The sequence below is a fragment of the Enhydra lutris genome, unplaced genomic scaffold, assembly GCF_002288905.1.
Source record: "Enhydra lutris kenyoni isolate GAN:26980312 unplaced genomic scaffold, ASM228890v2 scaffoldscaffold23, whole genome shotgun sequence".
In the NCBI taxonomy this organism is placed as follows: domain Eukaryota; kingdom Metazoa; phylum Chordata; class Mammalia; order Carnivora; family Mustelidae; genus Enhydra; species Enhydra lutris.
This window is the reverse complement of record NW_019154107.1, coordinates 27595815-27621227: the sequence shown is the minus strand read 5'-3', so window position 1 is coordinate 27621227 and position 25413 is coordinate 27595815. Positions and strand designations below refer to the sequence as shown.

Sequence of the window (25413 nt, the reverse complement as noted above, 5' to 3'; positions counted from 1 at the left end):
CGACACAGGGCTCAATCCCAGGACCCCGGGATCATGACCTGAGCTGAAGGCAGATGCTTAACGACTGAACCACCCAGGTGCCCCGGTTTCAAGTGTCCTTTTTGTTCACTAAAGCATTTTCTTTAGTTTTATTAACACAAATATGACATGCACATGAGCTGTCTATTCATTTCTTCACTGCGCAGCGTGGCATTGGGATTGGTGACGCTGATGGACAGCTGGGCTGCTCTTTCTACAGTGGCTTGGCGGTTCTTGGAGGAGACGTTGTGAGCAGCCTGGGTGCAGTAAGATTTGCTGCACATCAGCAGCACCTGAGATAGATTAGGAACTTCCGGAAGCCACTGGGCAGTGTGTGCTCTGCTTTCTTGTTGCTTCTGTAACCGATGTTGGGCATCAAGGTCGGGCCTTTGATTCTTCTACGCACCCTATTGTCAATGCCTCTGGGTTTTCACCAGTTGTGCTTAATTTTGACCTATCAGTCTGACTGGTCACGGATGAACTTCTTGGTCCTCTTTCTAATGATCTTAGACTTCACGAGGGTTCTGAGGGCGGCCATGATACCAAGTAGGAGATGGCTGCCATCTCTGCAGGGAGCGCCAAGGAAAAGGAACCATTTTTATTACAGCTGCTTTAAAATCTTTGAAAGATAATGTCAGATAATTTGTCATCTTTGTGTTCACATGTATTGATTATTTTTTTCATTCAGTTTGATATATTCCTGGTTCTTGGTATGACAAGTGATTTCCAACTGAAAGCTGAACATTTTACGTATGTTATGAAACTCTGGTTCTTATTTAAGCCTTCTTTTTATTTTTAAACTTTTTTGAATTAGTGAATATATTTATTTTGTATTTTTTAAATTAACACATAATGTATTATTTGTTTCAGGGGTACAGGTCTGTGAATCACCAGTCTTACACAATTCACAGCACTCACCATAGCACATACCCTCCCCAAGGTCCATCACCCAGCCACCCCATCCCTCTCACCCTCCTCCCCTCCAACAACCCTCAGTTTGTTTCCTGAGATTAAGAGTCTCTTATGGTCTGTCTCCCTCTTGGGTTTCGTTTCATTTTTCCCTCCCTTCCCCTATGGTCCTCTGTCTTGCTTCTCAAATTCCTCAAATAAGTGAGATCATATGATAATTGTCTTTCTCTGATTGACTTGCTTTGCTTAGCATAACACCCTCTAGTTTCATCCACACCATTGCAAATGGCAAGATTTTGGGGGGGCGGGGTTGATGGCTGCATAGTATTCCATTGTATATATATGTACCACATCTTCTTTATCCATTCTTCTGTTGATGGACATCTAGGTTCTTTCCATAATTTGGCTATTGTGGACATTGCTGCTATAAACATTGGGGTGCAGGTGCCCCCTTTGGATCACTACATTTGTATCTTTGGGTTAAATACCCAGTAGTGCAATTGCTGGGTCATAGGGTAGCTCTAGTTTCAACTTTTCAAGGAACCTCCATGCTGTTTCCCAGAGCGGCTGCACCAGCTTGCATTCCCACCAACAGTGTAGGAGGGTTCCCCTTCTCCACGTCCTCACCAACATCTGTTGTTTCCTGACTTGTTAATTTTAGCCATTCTGACTGGTGTGAGGTGGTATCTCACTGTGGTTTTGATTTGTATCTCCCTGACGCCAAGTGATGTGGAGCACTTTTTCATGTGTCTGTTGGCCATCTGGATGTCTTCTTTGGAGAAATGTCTGTTCATGTCCTCTGCCCATTTCTTGATTGGATTATTTGTTCTTTGGGTGTTGAGTTTGATAAGCTCTTTATAGATTTTGGATACTAGCCCTTTATCTGTCATTTGCAACTAACTTGCCCATGCTGTCAGTTGTCTTTTGGTTTTGTGGGCTGTTTCTTTTGTTGTGCAAAAGGTTTTGATCTCGATGAAGTCCCAATAGTTCATTTTTGCCCTTACTTCCCTTGCCTTTGGCAAAGCTTCTAGAAAGAAGTTGCTGTGGCTGAGGTTGTAAGCCTTCTTTTTAAACTGGCTTTTTCTGATACCGTTCCAGCAGAGAAAATGAGTAGAGGGTGCCAGTTTGCTAATGCCAGGTATGGGAAGAAGTCTAGCTTCCCCACTTGGCCTCTTTTGATAACAGAGAGGGGAGGCTCCTTGCTACTCTTGGGTAGGGCTTGGACTTCCACTCACAAGTAGAGCTCCACTTATATTTCCCTGGGTGGAAGGGGTAGCCGTGCCTCCTTTCTGCTCTCTATATGGCCTCCAATGATACGACCCTGGGGGGAAAGAGAGGGGTGCCTTGATACTGCCAAGTGAGAGAGCAAGTCTAGGCTCCCCACATGGTCTCCACTGACACCACATAGGGGAAGGGTTGTTACAACCCGTCAAGACATAAGTCCTAGCTCTGTAATCAGTCTTTTCTGAGACCACCTTGGCAGGGGTTTGGCATGAATTCACAGCCTCTAGAGGGTGAAACCATAAGCTCCTCGCTTGGTATCTGTTGATGGAGGTGGGAATTAGGTCACATCTTTTTCTACACTGTTTTGATTCAATAATGTAACAATTTTCTAAAACTTTACTATCTCATGGGGCTGCCCATTTCCTGGTTCTTTGACAAAAGAAAGAAGGCTCCGGTTATGGTCATTTGTCTTGTTTGGGTCCATTGGCATTTCTAGGTTGCCAGGTTGCACAGTCTCAAATGCACGAAGAAAAAAAAATCCATAGAACTCACCAGTGTGCTCTTTTTTGGGTTCTGATCCCTAGTCAGTCTGCATTCTATCCCCCACCTTTCAGAGTCATCTTACGTTTGCTTTTATGAATATTACTTCCAGGAGTTTTTTTGTACTCCAGGGGAGAGACAGGGAAAAAGGCATCTACTCCATTTTCCCAGCAGTGGAAATCCTATATTGGGTCTCTCTCTATATTTTTTCCATGTCTCTACTAACTTTCTGAGGATATGCAATACATTTTTTCATTCATTCATTCATTCATTCATTCATTTATTAAATAAGTCCAAACTCTTACTGTGTGATTAATGGTTGAAATCCTTAAGATGAACTCGATGCTGCACATTGTTCCCTTATGGAATCCACGCCCGAGTCTGCAGCATACAATTTTTAGGTCCCTCATTCGACCAACAGGTTCCAGTGATATTTCACCTTTTAGCTTTGGCACTGCAGTTACACTTTCCCTTCCTCTTGGCAGGACAGCCACATTTGCCACAGGTCAACTTCCGAACGTGGTAGGCCCTCGAGCCACAGTGCAGAACAATGTGTGTGTCTTACTACAATGCTTTCCAAATGATGAAGTCCCCTTCGTCATCTTGTTTAGGTGGCCACGACCAAAGAGCTGGGGAGAGAAGCCACTGTGCAATAAATTTATAATAATTGTTTAATATCCTTATTTGTTAATTCTAACATGTATGTCAGCTCTGGGTGAGTTGATCGATTGCTTGATTATTCTCACTATGTGTGCTGTTTTCCTACCTCTTTGCGTACCTATTGATAGTTGATTGAATGCCATTGTGGATTTTACTTTGTTGGATACTGGATACTTGTGCATTTTTATAAACTATTTTGAGTTTTGTTCTAGGACACAAGTAAGTTCCATGGAAAGTTTTATCCTTATATAAGGTCTTCCTTATATAATTTTTAGGTGTATCTGGAGCAGAGGTCAACCTAGGGCTAATTATTTCCCCACTACTGGGGCAAGAGCTTCTGGAATTTTTTATGCAGTACCTTATTTTTCCAGTCTGGTTGGTGATTACGGCACTATTACCAGCCATGAATGAGCATCAGACCCCATTTCCTCTTATCCTTCTAGATGGCTCTCTCACTGACCTCAGTTTCCTCACCCACATGTGCTGGTCAATACTTTATAGAACACTCAAAGAGGATCCTAGAGGGATCCTTTGGAGCTTCTCTCTGCAGTTTTCTCCCTTCTGGTGGTTTGTCCTATGAATCCTAGCTGCCTTCTCCTCCTTAGACTCTCAGTTTCTTCTCAAGTCAGGGAGAATTCACCAGGCTTTTCCTCAGTTCCCCCTCTCTGTGCGATGCCCTGGGATGTCTCTCAAGGAAGTATGCTAGAACAATCAGACGGCTCACTTCATTTGTTTCCCTTTCCTCAGGGATCACTGTTGTTCATTGCCTGATACCCAGTGCCTTGAAAACTGTGGATTATTGTTGTTGTTGTTTTTTCAATGTATTTTGTCTGTTTTGTTTGGTTTTTTGTTTGTTCCAGGCCTAAGGGAAATCTGGTCTCTGTGACTCCATCCTGGCTGGAATAAGTCACGGAAGAAAATTTATAAGTGTGAAGTTTTGTCATTGGAGGTCACCAGTATGAGATATACTTGAGTTAGTGTGATTGTTATGAATAGGGAATACTGTAACCTGGGTTTGAGACAATATGCCAATGAACTTGTATCAGTGAACGCGGAATTTGTATCTATTAAGTGCTCATCAGTGCGGGATATATTGGGAAGTATTTAAGAAAGAGGAGATATGTTAATGTAGGCTGTCACTAAGAAATATTCTCCAGTATGTGAAAATTTATGAATATATTCAACTGAGATTTTCAACGTAAAAAATTCCAGTGGGCAGGCATTTACTACACTTGATCTTAGCCAAAAGGCCGAGAAGTGATAGGCAGGCATTTACAAATCAGATTTGTAAATTGGGTTGTCAATGAGAGATCTGCTTGATGAGGACTTAGGAACAAAGAGATTTTTCACCAGTGATTATCAATGGAGTTTTATGGGTTGGGGGCAGTATTTATGAATATAGATCCTGATAAATGTGGACCTATCAATCAGGGATACATTGATAGGTGTGCGTGAATGGGGAGATATACAATAGGTATTGTGTTTTTTGTTTGTTTTTAAAGATTTTAATTTATTTATTTGACAGAGAGAGAGCATGTGAATGCACAGCAGAGGGAGGGGCAGAGGGAGAAGCAGACTCCCCAATGAACAGGGATCCCGATGCGGGCTCGATCCCCGGACTCTGGGATCATGACCCGAGCCAAAAGCAGACACTTAACCGGCTGAGCCACACAGACGTCCCTGTGCAATGGGTCCTGTGCGATAGGTGTTGTATAGGTTAATGTAGTATATGTCAACAGGAGTATTATGATTGGGTAGTTGTAAAACCAGCTGAGCAATAGAGCATATGCCAATAAGCAGATGTTTGAAAGATAAGACAAGGGGTGCCTGGGTGGCTCAGGTGTTAAGCGTCTGCCTTCGGCTCAGGTCATGATCCCAGGGTCCTGGGATCGAGCCCCACATCAGGCTCCCTGTTCAGCGGGAAGCCTGCTTCTCCCTCTCCCACTCCCCCTGTTTGTATTCCCTCTATCGCTGTATCTCTGTCAAATAAATAAAAAATCTTTAAAAAAAATAAAAGATAAGGCAATTTGTCATTAAACTCATAAACGAGTTATACAATCAGGTGGATATTTAAGAATACAGATTTTCTCAAAGGCAAGCAACAATGGAGTATGTTTTGTGATGGTTATCAATAAAGAGAGATTTTTTTTTGAGAGAGACAGTGTGTGCAAGGGGAGGGGAGGGGCAGAGGCAGAGGGAGAGAGAGAATCTTAAGCAGGCTCCACGCGCAGGCAGAGCCCAACACGGGGCTCGAATTTATGACCCCGAGAACATGACCTGAGCTGAAATTGAGAGTCAGATCCTTAACCAACTGAGCTACCAGGTGCTCCAATAGAGATTTTTAAAACAGGGGTTATATATAGATTTATTGGTTTGTTATGTGCAAAATATCATTGGTGTTTATATTATTCTTTAGTTTTTTTATAATTTCAATTTTAATAAATGTACTCACAAATAAAAAAATACAACCTATGTGTTTCAAATAAATAAACAAATAAAAAATAAACAGGTATTATAATAAGGAATATTCCAATGGGGACGGCTGGCTGGCTCAGTGGGAAGAGCATGGGACTCTTGATCTCAGGGTCATGAGTTCAAGCCCCATGTTGGGTGTAGAAATTACTTAAATAAAAACAAAACTTAAAAAAAAAACAAAAAACAAAGGGCTCTTGGGTGGCTCAGTTGGTTAGGCATCCAACCCTTGATTTCAGCTCAGGTCATAATCTCAGATTTGGGAGACAGAGCCCCCTCACTGGGCTCTGCACTGGGCATGGAGCCTGCTTTAGATTCTCTCTCTCCCTCTCCCTCTCCCTCTGCCCCTCCTCCACGTCTCTCTTTTTCTCTCTCAAAAAAAAAAAAAAAAAAAAAAGAGGGGCGCCTGGGTGGCTCAGTGGGTTAAAGCCTCTGCCTTCGGCTCAGGTCATGATCTGAGGGTCCTGGGATCAATCGAGTCCCACATCGGGCTCTCTGCTCGGTGGGGAACCTGCTTCCTCCTCTCTCTCCGCCTGCCTCTTTGCCTACTTGTGATCTCTGTCTCTCAAATAAATAAATAAAATCTTAAAAAGAAAAGAAATATGCCAATGGGTGTCCATGAATAAGATTTCTCAATGTCAGACACCTGTGGGTGATATGTCAATGGTTTTTATTTCTCAGTGGGGGGATTTGTCAAGAGGGGTCGTGAACAGAGATATCTTAACAGATATTTTTGAATGGAGCAGGTTTTTTTTTCCCCAAGAGGTTAATGGATGAAAGATTTGCCAATGGGTACGTATTTATGGAAGGAGAGATATACCATAAAGAATCATAAATGGAGATAAGCCAGTGGGCTGTTCATGAATAAATAGCACAAAAGTGGCTACAGTAGGCAGAATTCCGAGAATGACCCCCAATATCCCTATCACCCTTACATAAACTCCTCCCCTTGAATGTGAGTGAGGAAACCTGTGAATATGAAGCCCTGTAACTCCATGATTGTATTAAGTAGCAAAAGGGATCTTGCCAATGAAATTAAGGTTAATCAATTGACCATAAATAGGGAGATTACCCAGGTGAGCCTAATCTCATTAAGCACAGGAGCCCTTCAAAAATGCAGTTTTCTCCCGCTGGTGGCAGAAGAGACATCAGAGAAACTGAAAGCGTGAGAAACGTTTGGCACATCCTATTGGCTTCGAAGACAAAGAGGCCCACATGGTGAGGCACGCAACTGGCCTCTAAGGGCAGGGAACGAGCCCCAGCTGAGCAAGGAAATGGGAGCCTCAGCACCACAGCGGCAAGACTCTGAATATTCTGCCGATAACCTGAATAAGGTTGGAAATGGATTCTTCCTGTGAGCCTCCAGGAAGGAGCTCAGTGTGGTCAGCTTCGGTTTTGTGAGACCACTAAACAGAGAATCCAGCCAAGCGCTCCCTGAACTTTGGACCTACAGAACTGTGAGTTAATAAACGGATGTTGTTTTGCTGCTCAGTTTGGGGTAATTTGTTACATAGCAACAGGAACCTAATAAAGTATTCGCCAGTTGGGTATGTATGAAAGAGGGGTTATGCCACAAAGGGGGGACTTTTCAAGGTATTTACCAATGGCTTGGGGATTTGTCGTGTGCGATCTCTGCCAACAGCTGAGATTTATAAACATGGGGATTTGTCTGCAATAGGGATTGCCTAAAGGGGAACTAACGGTTGTGGGTTGAATTGTGTCCTCCAAAAAGGTAGAGTGAAGCCCCAACTCCCAGTACCTTAGAATGTGACCTTACTTGGAAATCGTAACAGGAACATTATCACTTGGGGCGATGGCTGTCCTCAGAAGTCTTTGAAAACGTTGGTATTTGCCAGTGAGGGTATTTACACACTTGAAATTCGTGTAGGAGCATCATTCTCAGAAAAAAAACGTTACAAATGAGCACTTTAATATTTGTAATGTTTTGGGGAAAGACCATCAAAATCATGAGTTAAAATAAAGGTACCAGCGTGCATGAAATTATTACTCCTAGCATTATACATTATTTCTAATATTATAAATTATCATTCCAAAGAAAATATTATTTGTGATATTATAAGTAATTTACTAGGATTCATCACTACAAAGTTATAAATTATATTTACTGTTACCACTCATAATAATAAGTAATACAGAGAGCTGACTAGGTGTCTGGTATTGTTTTAAGCACTTTATGCATATATGACTTCATTTAATATTCACACTGTTCCTATGAGTTAGGCATTATTTTTAATCCCCATTTTCCAGATGTAAAAACTGAGGCATAGAGAGGTAATATGATTTCTCCAAGGCCACACAGGTAGGACAAGGAAAAGGTAAGATTTCTTAGGCAAAACCGTAAGCAGACACTAATGAAAACTTTTTTCATTAAAAAAAATCACAAGAACTTAAATTTTAAAATACTGACCCAGTTAAAATCTTTTATTTTTATAATCTTTTTCTTTTTAAAACATTACTGAGGTGTAAATCACATACAATAAATTTTATCCATCCAACGTGACAATTAAGTTCATTTTAGCATATTCACAAAGTTGTGCAACCATCACAGTAGAATTTTAGAACAGTTTCATCATCCCAAAAAGGAGACCCTGTACCCATTAGCAGTCTACTCTCCACTGCTCCCCCTTCCTCCCACCCCAGCCATAGACAACCACTAAGTTACTTTCTAACTCCACAGTTTTGCCTATTCTGGACATTTCATATAAATGGAGTCATACCATATGTGGTCTTTTATGACTAGCTTCTTTCAAGTAATATTTTCAAACTTCATCCGTGTTGTAGCAGTATCAGAACATCATTCCTTTTGATTACTGAAGAACATTCCACGGTATAGCTATACCGTATTTTGATTAGCCATTCATCAGTCAAAGGACATTTGTGTTGTTTCCACTTTGGGGTGATGATGAATAACGCTGCTGTGAACATTTGTGTATAGGTTTTTATATGGACAGGTTTTCATTTCTCTTGGGTGGATACCCAGCATTGCAATTCCTGAATCGTATGGTAACTCTGTTTAACATTTCTGAGACACTTTCAAACTGTTTTCCAAAATGGCTGCCCCACTTTATGTTCTGCCAACAATGTAAAATGGGTTCAATTTTTCCACATCCTCACCAACACTTGTTGCTGTCTACACTTTTTCTTCTAGCCATACTAGTAGGTGTGAAGTGTTATCTCATTGTGGTATTTTTTTTCCATTGTGGTTTTGATCCCCACGTCCTGATGCCTAATGAGGTTGAGCAGTTTTTCTTGTGCTTAGACCATTTCTATAGCTCACTTGGAGAAACTGCTATTCAGATCCTTTGCCCATTTTCAAGTTGCGTTATTTATGTTTTTATCATTGAGTCATAAAAGTTCTCTATATGTTCTAGATAAAGGATAAAGGATAAAGATAAAGGATATGTGATGTGTAAATATTTCCTCCCATTCTGTGGGTTCACTTTTTACTTTCTTGACACTACTGTTTGCAGAACAAAAGTTAATTTTGATGAAATCCAATTTATGTTTGTTTTGCAGTGTCTGCTTTTGATGTTATATCTAAGAAACCATTAAGGGACAGGATTTGAATACAGACTTGGCACCAGCATTTGTGCTCTTCATTACACCACATTACCTGTCTAGAAATTAAATCACTGCTATTGTTACACATGAAGTTATTATTATGTGTTTTGTGTTTTGACCTGAGAAAATACACACATCCATGATCCTCCCACCCTAGCACGGACTTCAGGATTCTGGGTATGGATTGTGAGGTCCATTTTTTAGGGGAAGTACTGAGACTTAGTGGAGGGAAGGGCCACCCATTGAGCTGGACTCCCCCGCCCACCCCGTGCTGCACACCTCACAGGGCTGACACCCTCACGTGCTTCCTCTCCGCCATCCATCTCTCCCAAGCAGAGATTCACACCCAGACGCATGGAATGCTGAGGTGGAGGGTAACTCCCTTTACTTACTTTAGTGGATTTTCTGGAAGGGTAATGGAGGAAATGTGGTGACACCAGGACTACAGATCGCCTGCCAGGAGCCACACAAGGACTCTGAACTAGGAAGCCTCCCTGTAAGGTAAGTTCTCCATGGCAGCCATAACTAAAGGGAACTACGTGGAAGGAAGGTGCTTCCCCTGCAGCCTGACACTCTTTGTTGTCTGATACTCCCAGCCACATCCAGTGGCTACAACGGTCCTTGGTTTTGAGAAACAGTTGGATAAACCAGAAAATAATCAGGTGTGAGTATGCCTAGGATTGAGGTAACAACTGGGAGGGTTTGGTAAATTATTTTAGGCATTGGAGAACAACCAGAAGCAGCAAGAACAGTCTGTGGCTGAGAAAATATTCCAGGACACGGGAAACAGTCACTGCAGTGATGTGAAACAGTCAAAGAGACTATCAAACAGCCAGAGGGACAGAGAACAGTCCTTGGAATTAGAGGATAGCCTTAGAAACTCTAGAACGGCCACAGGAAGTCATTCCTAAATGTTATGCAATAGCCAGAAATACCTAGGAGACAGCCAGGGATAAGGGAACAGTCTCAGGCTAAAGGAATAGCCAGAGAAATAAGGCAACAGCTGGAGGGGGACAGTGTCTGGACCTGAGGAACAGCAGGATCATCAAACATCTGGAGAGACCACAAAAATAGTCCTTGTATATTTGGAAGATAATCAAAGGGACTGCAAAACAGCCAGAGCAACAGGGGATAGACCCTAAGGATCAGACCACAGCAAGAAAAAGAAGAAAGAAAGAGAGAAAGAAAGAAAAAGACCAAGTAAGTTCTGAAGTACAAGGAACAGAAAAATAAAGCAGCAGTCTAAGGGACTGGGGAACCACCAGAGTCCATGGAACAATTTCAAGGATTGAAACAATAGCCAACAAACCAGCATACAGAGATCAGGGAACAATGGCTGGTCCTAATACAGGATCATCATAAACTATGGGGAATAATCACAGAGATCAAAGACACTATATTTAGGACTAGTGGGAATTCAACAGACAGTCGTGGGAGCTGACATAGCACCAGCAGGCATAGCTACGGGGGACTACTGGGCATCAAAGACCCTGTCCTAGTGGCTAATACAGGATTATCTGAACCAGGAAGGGCTGTAACGTAGGGTAGGCTCTAATGAGTCCCAGGCATTCTGATGAGGCTCACGAGGCCAATACACAGCACTAGGGAATAATGAGGGACCAGCATCCACGGGGATGGGGATAATAGATGAACTGATGCTGAGATGGAGACATTATCACTTTAGTGGTGCTCCATGGCTAATCAGCAGAGTGACTAAGGGCTAAGAGCTGATTTTTTTATGATCAAAAACACTATTTGTGACCAATATAAGTGGATAGTGATGACACTAGTTCAGGGTCAGCAGCAGATGCCAAGACTGAGAAGCATGAGGCAAAGATTAAACTAATGAACAGTCACAGGGCTGAGGCTACTCTAATGTTAGCATACGCAGTGATGAACTCAAATGTATGGTCGACACGCACTCAGCCGGGGCACTGTTGCATTCTGACACTGTACTAGTGGCTCATGATTGTAACTTAAGAGGGTCAAAGACACTGTACTGACGGCTAAAAGGTGATCAGCAAGTTGGGGCTAATGGGGAATCAGCAGATACCGTCCTGGAAGCTCATGAAAGTTAGCCTCAGCTCTTGTGGTTAATTGGGGATCAGCAGACAGAAGGAAGGTAGCGGAGTAGGATCTGCAGATACACTGCTGGGGCCTCATGGGTGTCAAAGAAACTACTGTTGGCTAATGGAGAACCAACAGATACCATGAGGGGGGCTAATGAGGGGTCAGCAGACTTGACTGAGGCTTCAACTGGTCAGAGACACAACTCGTGGTTAAAGGGAGGAGATTTAGCTGACATAATGATTCAACTGAAGAGAAAAAAAAAACGTGATGCATCCTCAAGGAGTTCATACTCTGCTAGTGGCTAATAAATGAAAAGACACTTTGGGGTACCTGGGTAGCACAGGTGGTTAAGCTTCAACTTGGTTTTGGCTCAGGTCATGATCTCAGGGTCATGAGATGGAGCGTTGGGCTCCACACTCAGCCTGGAGTCTGCTTAAGATTCTCTGTCCCTCTCCCTCTGCCCCTCTGCACTGTGCTTACGCTCTCTCCCCCTCTCTCTAACTAATAAATCAATACATCTTTAAAAATCAGTCAATCAAAAGGCATCGGTGTATGGTCAGCAGATACAATGACAGGCTGTAGTGGAAGGTTGGAAGACACAGTGATGGGGACTCTTTTAAGCAGACACCACTGGGTCTCAAGGTTAAAAATCTTGAAGCTTGGTAAACAGGGGATCAGAAGACAGAGTGACAAGGTCATCTGAGTTCTGCAGATACTGTCTTGGGGCTCAGAAGGATCAAGGTCACCACATTGGTGGATAACTGGGGAACAGCGGACGGAAACTGGTGCAATTGTGCTGTGCTGTGGGTACATGGTGGGGTCAGACACTGACTACAGGTGACTGATAAACATCACCATAATGAGCGCATCCAATGTGGTTTGAACACATTGGGTTGACTATATCATATGGTAGCCAAGTGGGGAGCAGTAGACACTGCCGATATGGGTCAACAGACATTACATTCAGTCTAACAGAAGGCGACTAGACACAGTACTGTGAGTTAATGGGAGGTCAGCAGTCACCGTGCTGAATCTAAAGGAAAGCAAAAAAAACCCATGATACTGAGTTAATGGAAGATCATCAGTCACAAAACTGGAGGCTAAAGGGGTGAAAAGACACTCTGCTGTGAGCAAATGGGTCAGCAAAAATCGTAATGGCAGCGAAAAGGGGTGGTGAGACATGATGCTCCGAGCTAACGGGGAGTCAGCAGACTTTGCTGGATCAAAAAGTTGTGATAAGACAAGATATCGTGAGCTGATGTTATAGGTCATTGTACAGACACTGTGCTCTAGGCCCAGAGAAGTGAAAAGAAGTGCTGTAGGTTAATGGGGCTGACATATCCTAGGGTAAAACCTACTGTGGCGGTGGCTAATGGAGGATCAAGAGGGATTGTGCTTAAGCCATTAGGAGTCAAATACACACAGTAGTGTTGGCAGGGAGGGTGCTAACCAAGGGTAAGCACAAACCATCACGGGGCCTCAGTGAAGGCCATCTTCATGAAGCAAGGCCATTTCGAAAGCCTTCGGAGGACTAAGTCTCCCATTGCCAGTGTACTTTTACCTGATCTAGTGGTCAAGATTCCTAGTTTTCTCCCTGGAAGCCCACATATGGCTCCTGGTGTGGGAACCCATAACATTTGTATTATTGCTTTTAAATTTTAATTGAGATATAATTTATATCAATAAAGGGCACAAATCTTAAATTTACTCATTTAATAATTTAATATGCATTCCAATCAAGATACAGAATAGTTCTTTCACCCCCCAGGAAGGTCCCTCCTACCCCTTAGGATTTAATCCCCATCCCACAGGCAACCACTGATCTGCTTTCTGTCACTATAGATTACTTTTATTTATGTTTGACATTTTCCATAATAAGAATAAGAATAAGAATTTTAAAACATAAAATTGAAGTTTTTTAAATGATTGAGCTGAAGATTAAAAGAATAAATAAGATAACATCTTGATAAATGTAATTAATACTCAGTAAATGAGGGTTAGGGAATGCTGTTTAAAAAATGCATAAAGGGGGCACCTGGGTGGCTCAGTGGGTTAAGCCTCTGCCTTCGGCTCAGGGTCCTGGGATCGAGCCCCACAGCAGGCTCTCTGCTCAGTGGGGAGCCTGCTTTCCTCTCTCTCTGCCTGCCTCTCTGCCTACTTGTGATCTCTCTGTCAAATAAAAAAAAATTTTTTTTTAAATGCATAAAGTATAATATACACATTCATGTGTATGCTGTATTTGGAGGCATCTGATGATTAATCCAAATATCCTGGGTCTTCATATTTATTATGAAACATCCAGGAAACAAAACAAAAACAGGTACTTAATTTAGCATCAATTTACTATAGCATAGTGCTACAAAATACTAATGGGAAAGGATTAACTTTTGTGGATCAAAATGGTGCATTAGAAAACATTCTCAGGGTGCCTGGCTGGTTCAGTTGGTAGAGCATAAGACTCTTGACCTTGGGATCATGAGCTGGAGTCCCATGGTGGGCCTAGAGCTTACTTAAAAAAGAAAAAGATAAGCTTTACCAAAAAAAAGAACACATTTTCCAAGTTGAGGGGTTTGGGTATACACTAACAAACCTCCACTAAAGGGTATTTTTCAGGCAAAGAAGAAAATGATCCCGGATGGAATGCAGAAAGGAATGAAGAGCAACCAAGATGGCAAACAAGTGGGTAAAATGAAATGAACATATAAAACAAAAATGTTTTGTGGGGATACATGACTGTATCTGTGTATGTGTGTATATGTATGTGTGTGTGTATCTATATATATAATATATACACATATATTACATATAAATATTTATATAAACCCCATAATACATTATTACATTTTAAAATATATATGTACATACAGATATATGAGCAAAGTTTCTATTAAAAATTAGCTTTAAAAGATAATTTCTTGGGGGAAAACCATAAAATACTATCAAAGGTCAAAAAGGCGACTTAAAAAATAAAAAGACAAACCGTATTCATGGATACAACAACTTCAAGCCATTTTACACCTTTCAGACTGGCCACAATTTGAAAGACTGCTAATAAGTCCTGGTGAATACATGGAAAAATGTAAACTTCATCTCAAACTGCTCATGAGAATGTAAGTTAGTACAACCTAGAGGGGGAAAAAATACAATTATTTAACAAAGTTGAAAAACTTCTGTATCAATCTGAAGAACCCAGCTAGGGGACAGAAACAACACCAGTTATTTTTTAATGAAAAGAACTTATTATAAAGACTTTTTAGCTAGTCACAGAGTTACTAACCATGTAACTGAAAAGACAGGGAACATTAAAATTATCGTGGAGATAGCAACTACAGGAAGCAGCTGGGCTAAGGTAACAAGGGAAGAAACTGGAATTGAAAAGTTGAAGGAGTAGTGTCATGTGGGTGGGACTCACACCTCTAGGGAGGTGGCACCGGCCAGCGGCTGCCAGTGTCTCTGAGGGGGTGGGAGGCGTACCGTAAGGGGTTCCATGGGTGCTGGAAATCTACAGCCTGGATTAAACTACCGCCACCGGGAGGAACTGCTGCTGGCCAAGGGAAGAAGTAACACTGGGCTGACACTCAGATGAAGAGGGAGCTAACAGGAAGGGGAAACAAGGAGCAGGTCCCTTCTTCCTTCCTCACCCTCAAAGTTTATATTTAGTATCTCTTATTGGCAAGACCCAACAGTAAGAAGATGGCAAGACAGAAACATGTTTTGTAGATCATAGCCCAAGTACCACAAAGCACAGTGTAGAATGGGGATGTTAGAGCTAGGACACAAGAGCTGAATCACTTAAACAATGCCTACACTCTATGACCCATCAGTTCCACTTTTAGATTTAGACACCAAACACAGACACGATACAAATGTCTTGCACCAAGAGAATGGAGAGAGAAATGAATGGACCAGTCCTATATTTATCCGCGTGGACAGACCCTGGGAAGGTAACGTTTCATGAAAGGAGCAAGCTGCAGAACTTTCAACACCGTGTGATACCATTCATGTAAAGTTTTTAAAAGCAATAGGGTATTATATATTGTACAGTTCACACTATACACACAAAAATTCTCAGGGTAGATGACAAATTCTCAATGTTGAAAGGAAAACCTTAACTTTAGAAGAAAGAATAGGAGAATATTACCACCCTGAATCTGATCCATATTCCAACATAAAACCTCAGCAGAAGACTTAACAAAATTAAACAACCAGGCACAGTCCGTGAGGACATATCTGTAACACACATAACTGAAAAAAGATTTTTATATTCTCATATAGTAAAAAACAAAGCCAAGAGACACTTAAGCCAAGAAGTAAAAGAGAAGCGGCCCATTAAAAACAATGAGCAAAGGATAGAGCACTGTCAGTGCACAGAAGAAAAAAACCGAAATGGCCAGTCAACAGACAAGAAGCTATGCCACCATACCATTCATTAGGGAAATCCAAATGAAATGAAAATGACAATGAGCTATCCCCTAACAGGAACTGGGATGTATTTTCACACCAGTGTAGGAGCCAAACTGTTACAGGTGTACTCTGGGTGCAGGGTGACCAGATGACCCAGAGGGCTTGATCAAATGGTGATGGGAGTCTTCACGAAGAAGCTTTCTCCATTGTACAAGGCAAGGGCCGGCCTACGTGGATTCTCTGATGTTCTGTGAGGTGTGCTTTCCGGCAAAAGGCTTTCCCACATTCCCGACATTCAAAGGGTCTCTCTCCTGTGTGAATTCGCTGATGTTCAATGAGGCGTACTTTCACGTAGAAGGCATTTCCGCATTCGCTACATTCGTAGGGTTTCTCTCCCGTGTGAGTTCTCTGGTGTTGACAAAGGGATTTCTTCATACTGAAGATTTTTCCGCATTCGCTACATTCATAGGGCTTCTCTCCTGAATGCATCCTCTGGTGTTCAATGAGGCGTGCTTTTACGTAGAAGGCATTACCACATTTATTACACTCATAAGGTTTCTCTCCTGTGTGAATTCGCTGATGTATCCCAAGAGATGAGTGTACCCTGAAAGACTTCCCACATTCATTGCACTGATAGGGTTTTTCACCTGTGTGAGTCCTCTGATGATTATTGAGAGTCATTTTCATTCTGAAGAATTTCCCACATTCACCACATTTATAGGGTTTCTCGCCTGTGTGAATTCTTTGATGCTGGTTTAGGGATTTCTTTGCACGGAAGTTCTTCCCACAGTCCCCACATTCGTATGGTTTCTCCCCTGTGTGAGTTCTCTGGTGCTGGGTAAGGGATATCTTAACTCGAAATGTCTTTCCACATTCACTACACTCGTAGGGCTTCTCTCCTGTGTGAGTTCTCTGGTGAATCATGAGGGTTGCCTTCTCAGAAAAGGTTTTCCCACATTCGGTACATTCATAGGGTCTCTCTCCTGTGTGCGTTCTCTGATGTAGAATGAGTTGTGACTTCCTGCCAAAAGATTTCCTACATTCGTTACATTCAAAGGGTTTCTCCCCTGTGTGAGTTTTCTGATGAGCAATGAGGTATGACCTTGCACTAAAGGTCTTTGCACATTCTGTGCATTCATAAGGTCTCTCCCCTGTGTGTATTCTCAGATGTTCAATAAGGTTTGATTTCCGGCAGTAAGCTTTCCCACATTCGTGACATCCAAAGTTTTTTACCCCTGTGTGTGCCTTTTTAGGACCAACAAAGCCTGTTTTCTTGTAGAAGATTTTCCCGTATCCATTATATTCAACAGCTTGGTCCAACGTTTGAATCTTCTGATGCCGGAGGTCATAATCATGCCCGAGGGCATTACCCTCAACAGAACTGTTGTCACACAGCAGTGAGAGAGATCCTTTAAAAACAAATCAGATCACCCTTTCACTTAAAACTCAACAACGGCTTCCCCTGTCACAGTATCAAATGAAAGTGCTGCATAAAGCCTATAAAAAAGTGCTTAACAGAGCCTAAAAATCTCTACATGATTTGGCCCCTGGCTAACTCTCTTGATTTTGCCTCTCACCACCCACTGTTAAGTTGCACTGGCCTCTTTGCTATTTGTAGGATTTACCACTCAGACCAGACCTGACATGTACTCTCCTCTCTACCCAAAATATTAAAAATCTCCATGGTTCTGTCTCTCTCCCATCCCTGATGTTGGCAGACTCATGTTAACCTCACCAAAGAGTCTTCCCTGAGCACATTCTCTACAAGCACACAACCATCATTAGCCAGTTTCTCATCTTGCACTGATTTTCTTTTTACCACCAAACATGATGTATTTGTCTCTGGTCCCTTTCCCTCATCAGACTGCAAGCTTCAGAACAGAGCTCTTAGTTTATTCGCTGCTGGACCTCCACACCATGAACGTGACCAGATTAGAGCAGATACTCATTTAAGATTTGGTGGAACACTAAATGAAGGAATGAGTGAAGGCCTGACCACAGAAGCCACCCCAGGCAACAGAGGGAAGGAAGGCAATTTCAAATACTAAAGAGAGGCAGAACAGCGAAGAATGTCTGAGATGAGGCAGGCAGGGATAGATAAGAATGGCAGATAACTACAGAAATCAAAATAAAGGAGCACGGAGCACGTGAGCGTGAGCAGGATAACTGGCATGTGTGATTTACGTATCTGAAGTGTGCAAACCTTACGTGGCCTCCAGTTGTTTCCAAAGCACAAGGGCCTCTAAAAAGAGATGACCAGAGAACACCTCCCAGAGTGTTTTGACCTGCATTTCTGGGCTCTTATTTCCCGTTTCCATATGTCTGGCTACTGCACACTCACCTGGGTAACCAGGGCCTGGGGATTCCTCCTCTAATATCCACAGCTCTTCTCCTCGCTCCAACTTGAAGATCATCTCTGGTTTGGCCACGCAGAGGCCTGTTAATGGGAAATGGCACAGGACATGGGCCAAGTTGTCTGAGCTTAGGGCCTCTGATGGAGGAGGAAGGTGCATCTTCGTGAGCTGCACAAGGAAGGGGGCCCATTTAAACCTTTCACTGGGGGGAAGGGACGACACACACGCTTCCCGGTGCCCCAAACTGATCAGTCACCTGTGACCCCTGCATCTAGAACTCGAGCATCATCCAAGTCTACAAAGGCTGCACACATCCCAGTAACCAAGACAGGACACACACGTGACCAGGAGTGACATGGGAGATAATCCTCACCCACAGATGCCAGGTTGCTGTAGTTCTCCAACATGACATCCTTGTGCATGGTCCTCTGAGCGGGGTCCAGGCTGTGCCATTCCTGTCGGGTAAAATCCACAGCCACGTCCTCAAATGACACAGATCCCTGTAACAACAATCTGCAAGGATCAGAATGGGACACACAGAGAAGATGTGTGGGAACTAATTCCACGGAACACTAATATAATAAGAGTTAACTAGGAGTTGGGGAGCATGGGTGGCCCAGTGGGTTAAGCCTCTGCCTTCGGCTCAGGTTATGATCTCTGGGTCCTGGGGTCGGGCCCCGCATCGGGCTCCCTGCTCAGTGGGGAGCCTGCTTCTCCTTCTGCCTGTCCCCCTGCTCATGTTTTCTCTGACAGATTAATAAAATCTTTTTAAAAATAAAAAAGGGGGGGAGGAATAAGATGGAGTACCTGTTCTCAAAGAGCTCATACTCCAATAAAGAGACTTGTATATAAACACATTCTTGCCAGGTGCCTGGGTGGCTCAGTAGGTTAAGCGTCTGCCTTCAGCTCGGGTCATGATCCCAGGGTCCTGGATCAAGCCCCGCATTGGGCTCCCTGCTCAGCAGGAAGCTTGCTTCTCCCTCTCCCACTCTCTCTGCTTGTGTTCCCTCTCTCACCGTCTCTCCCTCTGTGTCAAATAAATAAATAAAATCTTTATTTTTTAGCACACGGGAGCTGTGCTAGACACGTGTGCAGGGTGCAGTGGGCTTTCACAAGGGATGGAATGGGATTCTACTTTGTGTTATCAGATTCAACTCGATTCAGCTTCATTTGGGGAGACAGAGCTTTGAATCCCTAAACAAGAATACAATTTCCCTCCACAAACATGGGGCAATCACATAAGAAAAGGCAGGAAAACATGAAACACACATGGTGAGTTAGGGAACCTCACATAGAACAGTGTGACGGAAAACAGCACTTCAGGCTACGATGAAATAAAGGCTGTGGAGACACTCAGGGGCCAGAGAGTGGAGGGCTTTGGGGCTCTTTTTTCCTACACATTATCAGTCTCTAAGATATTTGACTGCATACACCATCAGAATATTTTCTGACCTTTGCACAATATATTCATACTTATAAATTATACAGAAGTACTGTCAAGTGGAGGGAAAGCACAGAATATTAACTCCCAGAAAAATGGCGTGAGCAGATGGGTTGGGGCTGGTGGCACATACTGAGATTAGCAAAACAAGAGAGATACTAGGTTGGCAGAAGGGGAAATTAAAATAGATCTTGGACCTCAGCTGGAGTGTTTATGACACATACTGATAGACATCCAGCTGGCAGGTGGGTATATGATTCTGAAGCTCAGAAGAGAAGGCCAGGACAGGCCAAGGCTTGGGAGGCAATCACATTTCAGTGCCAGCTGAAACCACCAGAATAAATTGGATAGCTAAGAAAAAAACAAAGAGCTTGAGAAAACAAGTACTGAGTCAGCAGGGACACCAAAATGGCAGGAAGCTTGAAGGAGGGTACTGTGGGACAGAGAGAATGGGAGAAGTCCTATTTGGGTTTTTTTTTTTTTATCCATTGCGCAACTGGCCCATGTTTTTTTTTTTTTTAAATGCACTCCTGCCCCAAAGTCAGCCCCAGAGTCAAAGCCACAAGCTTTGTTAGAAGCAGACACCTCGCACTCTGAGGAAGAGAAATCTTTTTCTTTAGCAAGGAGAATAGTTTAGCAAGTGCCCAGGAGGGCGCCTGGGTGGCTCAGTCGGTTAAGCGTCTGCCTTCAGTTCCGGTCCTGATCTCAGGGTCCTGGGATCGAGCTCCACATCGGGCTCTGTGCCCAGTGGGAAGCCTGCCTCTCCCTCTCCCACTCCCCCTGCTTCTGCTCCCTCTCTTGCTGTGTCTCTCTCTGTCAAAAAAAAAAAAAAAAGTGACTGCCTTCGGCCCAGGTCATGATCCCGGCATCCCGGAATCGAGTCCCGCATCAGGCTCCCAGCTCCATGGGGAGTCTGATTCTCCCTCTGACTTCTCCCCTCTCATGCTCTCTCTCACTCTCTCTCTCCCTCAAATAAATAAAATCTTTAAAAAAAAAAGAGTATGGAAAGGATCCGCATTGCCTTTTCTCTAAACCCCACCACTTGGCCCTGAGGGTAAACACAGTTATAGAAAGTGAGAGCCAAAGTGGAGAGATTAAAGCCCTAACTCTCCAGCCAAAAGACCATGGAGGGGACCGTGGAGGAGCGGGATCGTGGAAGGGGGGAATTGCTCTAATAAAATAGCCTAGAGTACATGAAACAAAACTAAAAGAACTGGAAGGAAAAATGGGCAAATCCACACTTATGGCTGTTGACCTTCGACACTTCTTTTACTGATAGAAGTAACTAGAAGACAGAAAATCAGCAGGGATATAGAAAAACTGAACACCAACCAACCGACTTTGCAGAGCATTCCACTCAAAAACATAGAAATTAATTATGTTTCTTCAAGTACACATGGAATATTCACCAAGCTAGAACACACCCGGCATCATAAAAAAAAACCTCAACACATTCCAAGGCCCGTTGGGTCCCAAGGAAAGTTGACCTGGAACAACCAACTCCGAGATATATTTTAATAAAACAATTAGAATTTAGAGACAAGGAAACTATTCCCTCAGGGCCTCCTGGCAAAAAGATGAAATAACTCCCAAGACAAGAGAATTAAACTGGCATCAATTTCGCAAGACACAAAGCAGTAGTAATGTAGCACTTTCAAGAAAGTGAAGGGGGAAAAGTACCAACAAAGGCAATTCGATGCTTTATACTTGATACTCTTCAAGTATCGAGGCTATCAGAAGAACAGCTGAGTGGGCCAAAACACTGGTGCCCTTCCTCAGGAATTTCATAGAGCTGCACTGTCTAATTCGGTAGCCACTAGACACATGTGGTTATAAAATTTAAGTTTTGATGAATTAAAATGGAGTAACATAGGAAATTCAGTCTCTCGGTCACATCAGGCATATTTCCAGTGTTCAGTAACCGCATGTGGCTAGTTACAGTCCTGGACAGCAGAGACCCAGAACATGCTCATCGCTGCAGGAAATGCTATTGGCCAGCCCTGTACCATCCATCCAAAACCAATGAATGGGAAAATTCTGGCAAAAGCCTAACAGTGAGCATTCCATGTACTAATTGTAAAGCTAAGACTAAAACAAAGCTGGGGTCATGGGTCATAAGACAACGTATAAACTTGAAGTTGTCCTGACAAAGTAGAAGAACAAAGAAAAATGGAAGAATAGAAAGAAAAAGAGAAAAGATGAGTAAGATCATTGACTTCTATATAGGCAAAGCTGAGATACAAATTAGATGTTATCAAAGATTAATAAGGAAAAAAAGGTAGGGCCATCTGGTTGGCTCAGTTAGTGGAGCGTGTGACCCTTGATCTAGGGGTTGTAAGTTTGAGGCCCATAGTGGGTGTAGAGATTACTTAAAAATAAAATCTTAAAAGGTAAACAGGTACAGCCGTTACGGAAAACAGAATGGAGGTTGTTCAAAAAATTAAAAATAGAACTATATGATCCGGCAGTCCCCCTTCTGGGTATGTATCTGAAGGAAGTGAAATCACTATCCTAAAGAGATATCTGTGTTCCCATGATCACTGCGGCATTATTCACAATAACCAAGATATGGTCCATCCGTGGATGAAGGGATAAACACGTGGTTTATATATACAACCAGATTGATTGAGTCATGACAAAGAAGGAAATCCCACCATTTGCAACAAATTAGATGAAACTGGAGGACATGATGCTAAGTGAAATGAATCAGACAGGGGTGCCTGGGTGGCTCAGTTGTTAAGCGTCCGCCTTCAGCGCAGGTCAGGATTTCAAGGTCCTGGGATCGAGCCCTGCATTGAGCTCCTGCTCATCAGGGAGTCTGCTTCTGCCTCTACCTCTGCCTGTTGCTCCCCCTGCTTATGCTCGCTCTCTCACCCTCTCTCGCTCTCTGACAAATAAATAAATAAAATCTTTTTTTTCTTAAAGGAAATGAATCAGAGAAAGTCAAATACTGTATGACTTCACTTGTATGTGAAATCTTTTTTAAAAAGGTCGGACTCATAGAAGCAGAGAGGAATGTTAGCAGGGGGATGGGGGAAATGAGGACATGTTGGTCAAACAATACAAAGTCAGTTATGTAGATGAATAAAGTCTAGAGATCTATGGGCACCTGGCTGGCTCAGTCAGTGGAGCGTGCGACTGTTTTTTTTTTTAATTTTATTTATTTATTCGACAGAGATCACAAGTAGGCAGAGAGGCAGGTGGGGGTGGGGGGAAGCAGGCTCCCTGCCGAGCAGAGAGCCCGATGCGGGGCTCGATTCCAGGACCCTGGGATCATGACCTGAGCTTTAACCTACTGAGCCACCCAGGCGCCCTGGAGTGTGTGACTCTTGATCTCAGGTTGTGAGATCTACACCCACGCTGGGGGTAGAGATTACTTAAAAATAAAATCTTTAGAGATCTAACATATAGGCATGAAGACCATACTTAATAATACTACATTGAACAACGGAAATATGCCAAGAAAGTAAATTACGGGTGTACTCATCACATACACAAAAAATGGTAACTATGGGGGAGCCTAGCTGGCTCAGTTAGAGGAGTGTGTGATTCTGGATCTCAGGGTCGGGAGTTCAAGCCCCATGGAGGGGTGTAGAGATTACATAAATAAATGCAACTTTTTTTTTAAAAAATGGTAAATATGTGAGGAGATAATATATTTATTAGCTTAACTGTAGTAATCATTTCAATATGTATATCAAATTATCATGTCATATACCTTAAACTTATACAACTTTTGTGAATAAATAAGCAAATGGAAAGAAAGGAGGGTTGACTAAGGGTACTATAAGAAGTATTAACACGAAGGGGTGCCTGAGTGGTTCAATCGGTTCAGTTTTGGCTCTTGATTTTGGCTCAGGTCATGATCTCAGGGTCGTGAGATCCAGCCCTGCGATGGGCTCCACAGTGAGCATGGAGCCTGCTTAAGATTCTTTCTCTCCTGTGGGGTGCCTGGGTAAGCATCCTACTCTTGGTTTTGATCAGGTTGTGATCTCAGGGTCATGAGACTGAGTCCCACCTTGAGCTCTGAGTCTTCTTGAGATTTTTTCCCCTTCCCTCTCCCTTCCCCTCTGCTCCTACCCCTACCCACACACTCTCTCTCTCTCAAATAAATAAATTTTTTTAAAGATTTTCTCTCTCCCTCTCCCTCGCCCCCCACTGCCCCGCTCACACCCTTTCCCTCTCTCTCTGAAAGAAAAAAAGAGAAGTATTAACAAGGGAATTACCAGCATAAAAATACAACCTTCTTAATTACCAAAAAAATTTAGAGGAAACACTCAATAAAGAAGCACAGTGAATAGAACATATACACACAGTTATTACATCAGAAGAGAAAATGAAAGTATTGAGACCAAACATATTTGTATTGTTTCTATCATCAAACTATAACAGAAATAACTGTTAATAGGCTTACCTCACCTGTTAACCAAAAAAGATTTTCACAGCGCCTCATAAAGCAGAGCCCACCAATGCCGTGCATAAGAGACATGTTTAAAACATAGTCATTCCAAAAGGCTAAAATTAAAGAGAGGGACAAAGATTTACCAAATGAAAACAATATAAAAGCAGGGATAGAAATCCTGATGCCAAAGTAGAATTCCAAAAGCAATTATATGAGCCAAAGGAAGATACTCTGTAATGTTAAACACCCCCTCCAAAACGAAGATTTGACAACAAAGATACGTGAAAATACCTATGCACAAAGTTACACAGCAAAAGCCTCTATAAACCAAAACTATAGGAATGCAAGAAACAGAAGCATTCTTTAATGGGAGACTTTTAATATACCACTCACAAAATGAGACAGGTTAAGTGGACAAAAGAATAAGCAATGATACAAAGGACCCAAGCAACATAATTAAGAAGGTGAAACTTTTGGACCTATACATATTGAACATTACAGATCATACAAAATATAGTCTTTCTCAAGCACACACAGGATATTCACAAAAATTGACCATATAGTAGGGCACAAAGAAGATAATCTCAGTAGGCTCCTGAAAATAGAAATATCACAAACACCAATCACAATCAGTAAAGAAATTTAACAGTTAGAAATTGACAAGCTGATTCTAAAATTCATATTTAAAAAATGAAAGGACCTAGATAGCCAAAGCAATCTTGAAAAAGGAGAAAGAAGTTGAAGGGCTTATATTATCTCATTTTAAGACTTATAAAGCTACAGTTCTCAAGACAGTATGGTATTTTTTCAAGATACACATGACACAAAATAAAAAGTTTAGAAATAGACCCACACATAAATGGTCAGTTGATTTCTAACGAAGGTGTCAAGGATATTCAGTGGAGAAAGAATACTTTTAACAAATGGCCCCGGAAAAACTTCAGAGCTTGGATAGTCATGCCCAAAAAACTTCAGAGCTCCTGAGTGCCTCGGTGGCTCAGTGGTTAAGCATCTGCCTTTGACCCTGGGATCAAGTCCTGCATCGGGCTCCCTGCTCCGTGGGGAGCCTGCTTCTCCTTCTTCTACTCCCCCTGCTTGTGTTCCCTGTCTCACTGTGTCTCTCTCTGTCAAGTAAATAAATAAAATCTTAAAAAAAAAAAAACTTCAGAGTTCCTGAAGGATCTTACTCAACTGTAAAGACTGATTATCTCCAGAAGGTAAGAAGATTATGAGGAACTTTCAAAGTAAGATTTTTGTATTTCTGGTCATTTAGTTAACGTGGTGTCTATCAGGTTTCTCCATTATAAAGTTACCAATTTTCCCCAAGTCATTAATGA

At 42.4% G+C, this 25413-nt stretch overlaps 2 protein-coding genes and 1 pseudogene across 2 annotated transcripts in view; 1 reads left to right on the top strand and 2 right to left on the bottom strand.

The window, feature by feature from the left end:
* Positions 1-25413, top strand: part of LOC111150571 (zinc finger protein 674-like) — an 886492-nt gene that overhangs the window by 28147 nt on the left and 832932 nt on the right. The window lies entirely within an intron of this gene.
* LOC111150347 lies at positions 132-556 on the bottom strand (annotated as a pseudogene).
* LOC111150346 (zinc finger protein 157) overlaps positions 16066-25413 on the bottom strand; it is a 38013-nt gene continuing 28665 nt past the window's right edge. Inside the window, exons 3-5 of the mRNA XM_022507798.1 lie at positions 18607-18733; positions 18221-18316; positions 16066-17288 (exon numbers count right to left, since the gene is read on the bottom strand). Coding sequence (XP_022363506.1) covers positions 16066-17288; positions 18221-18316; positions 18607-18733 — 1446 coding nt within the window. The remainder of the gene's footprint in view (positions 17289-18220; positions 18317-18606; positions 18734-25413) is intronic.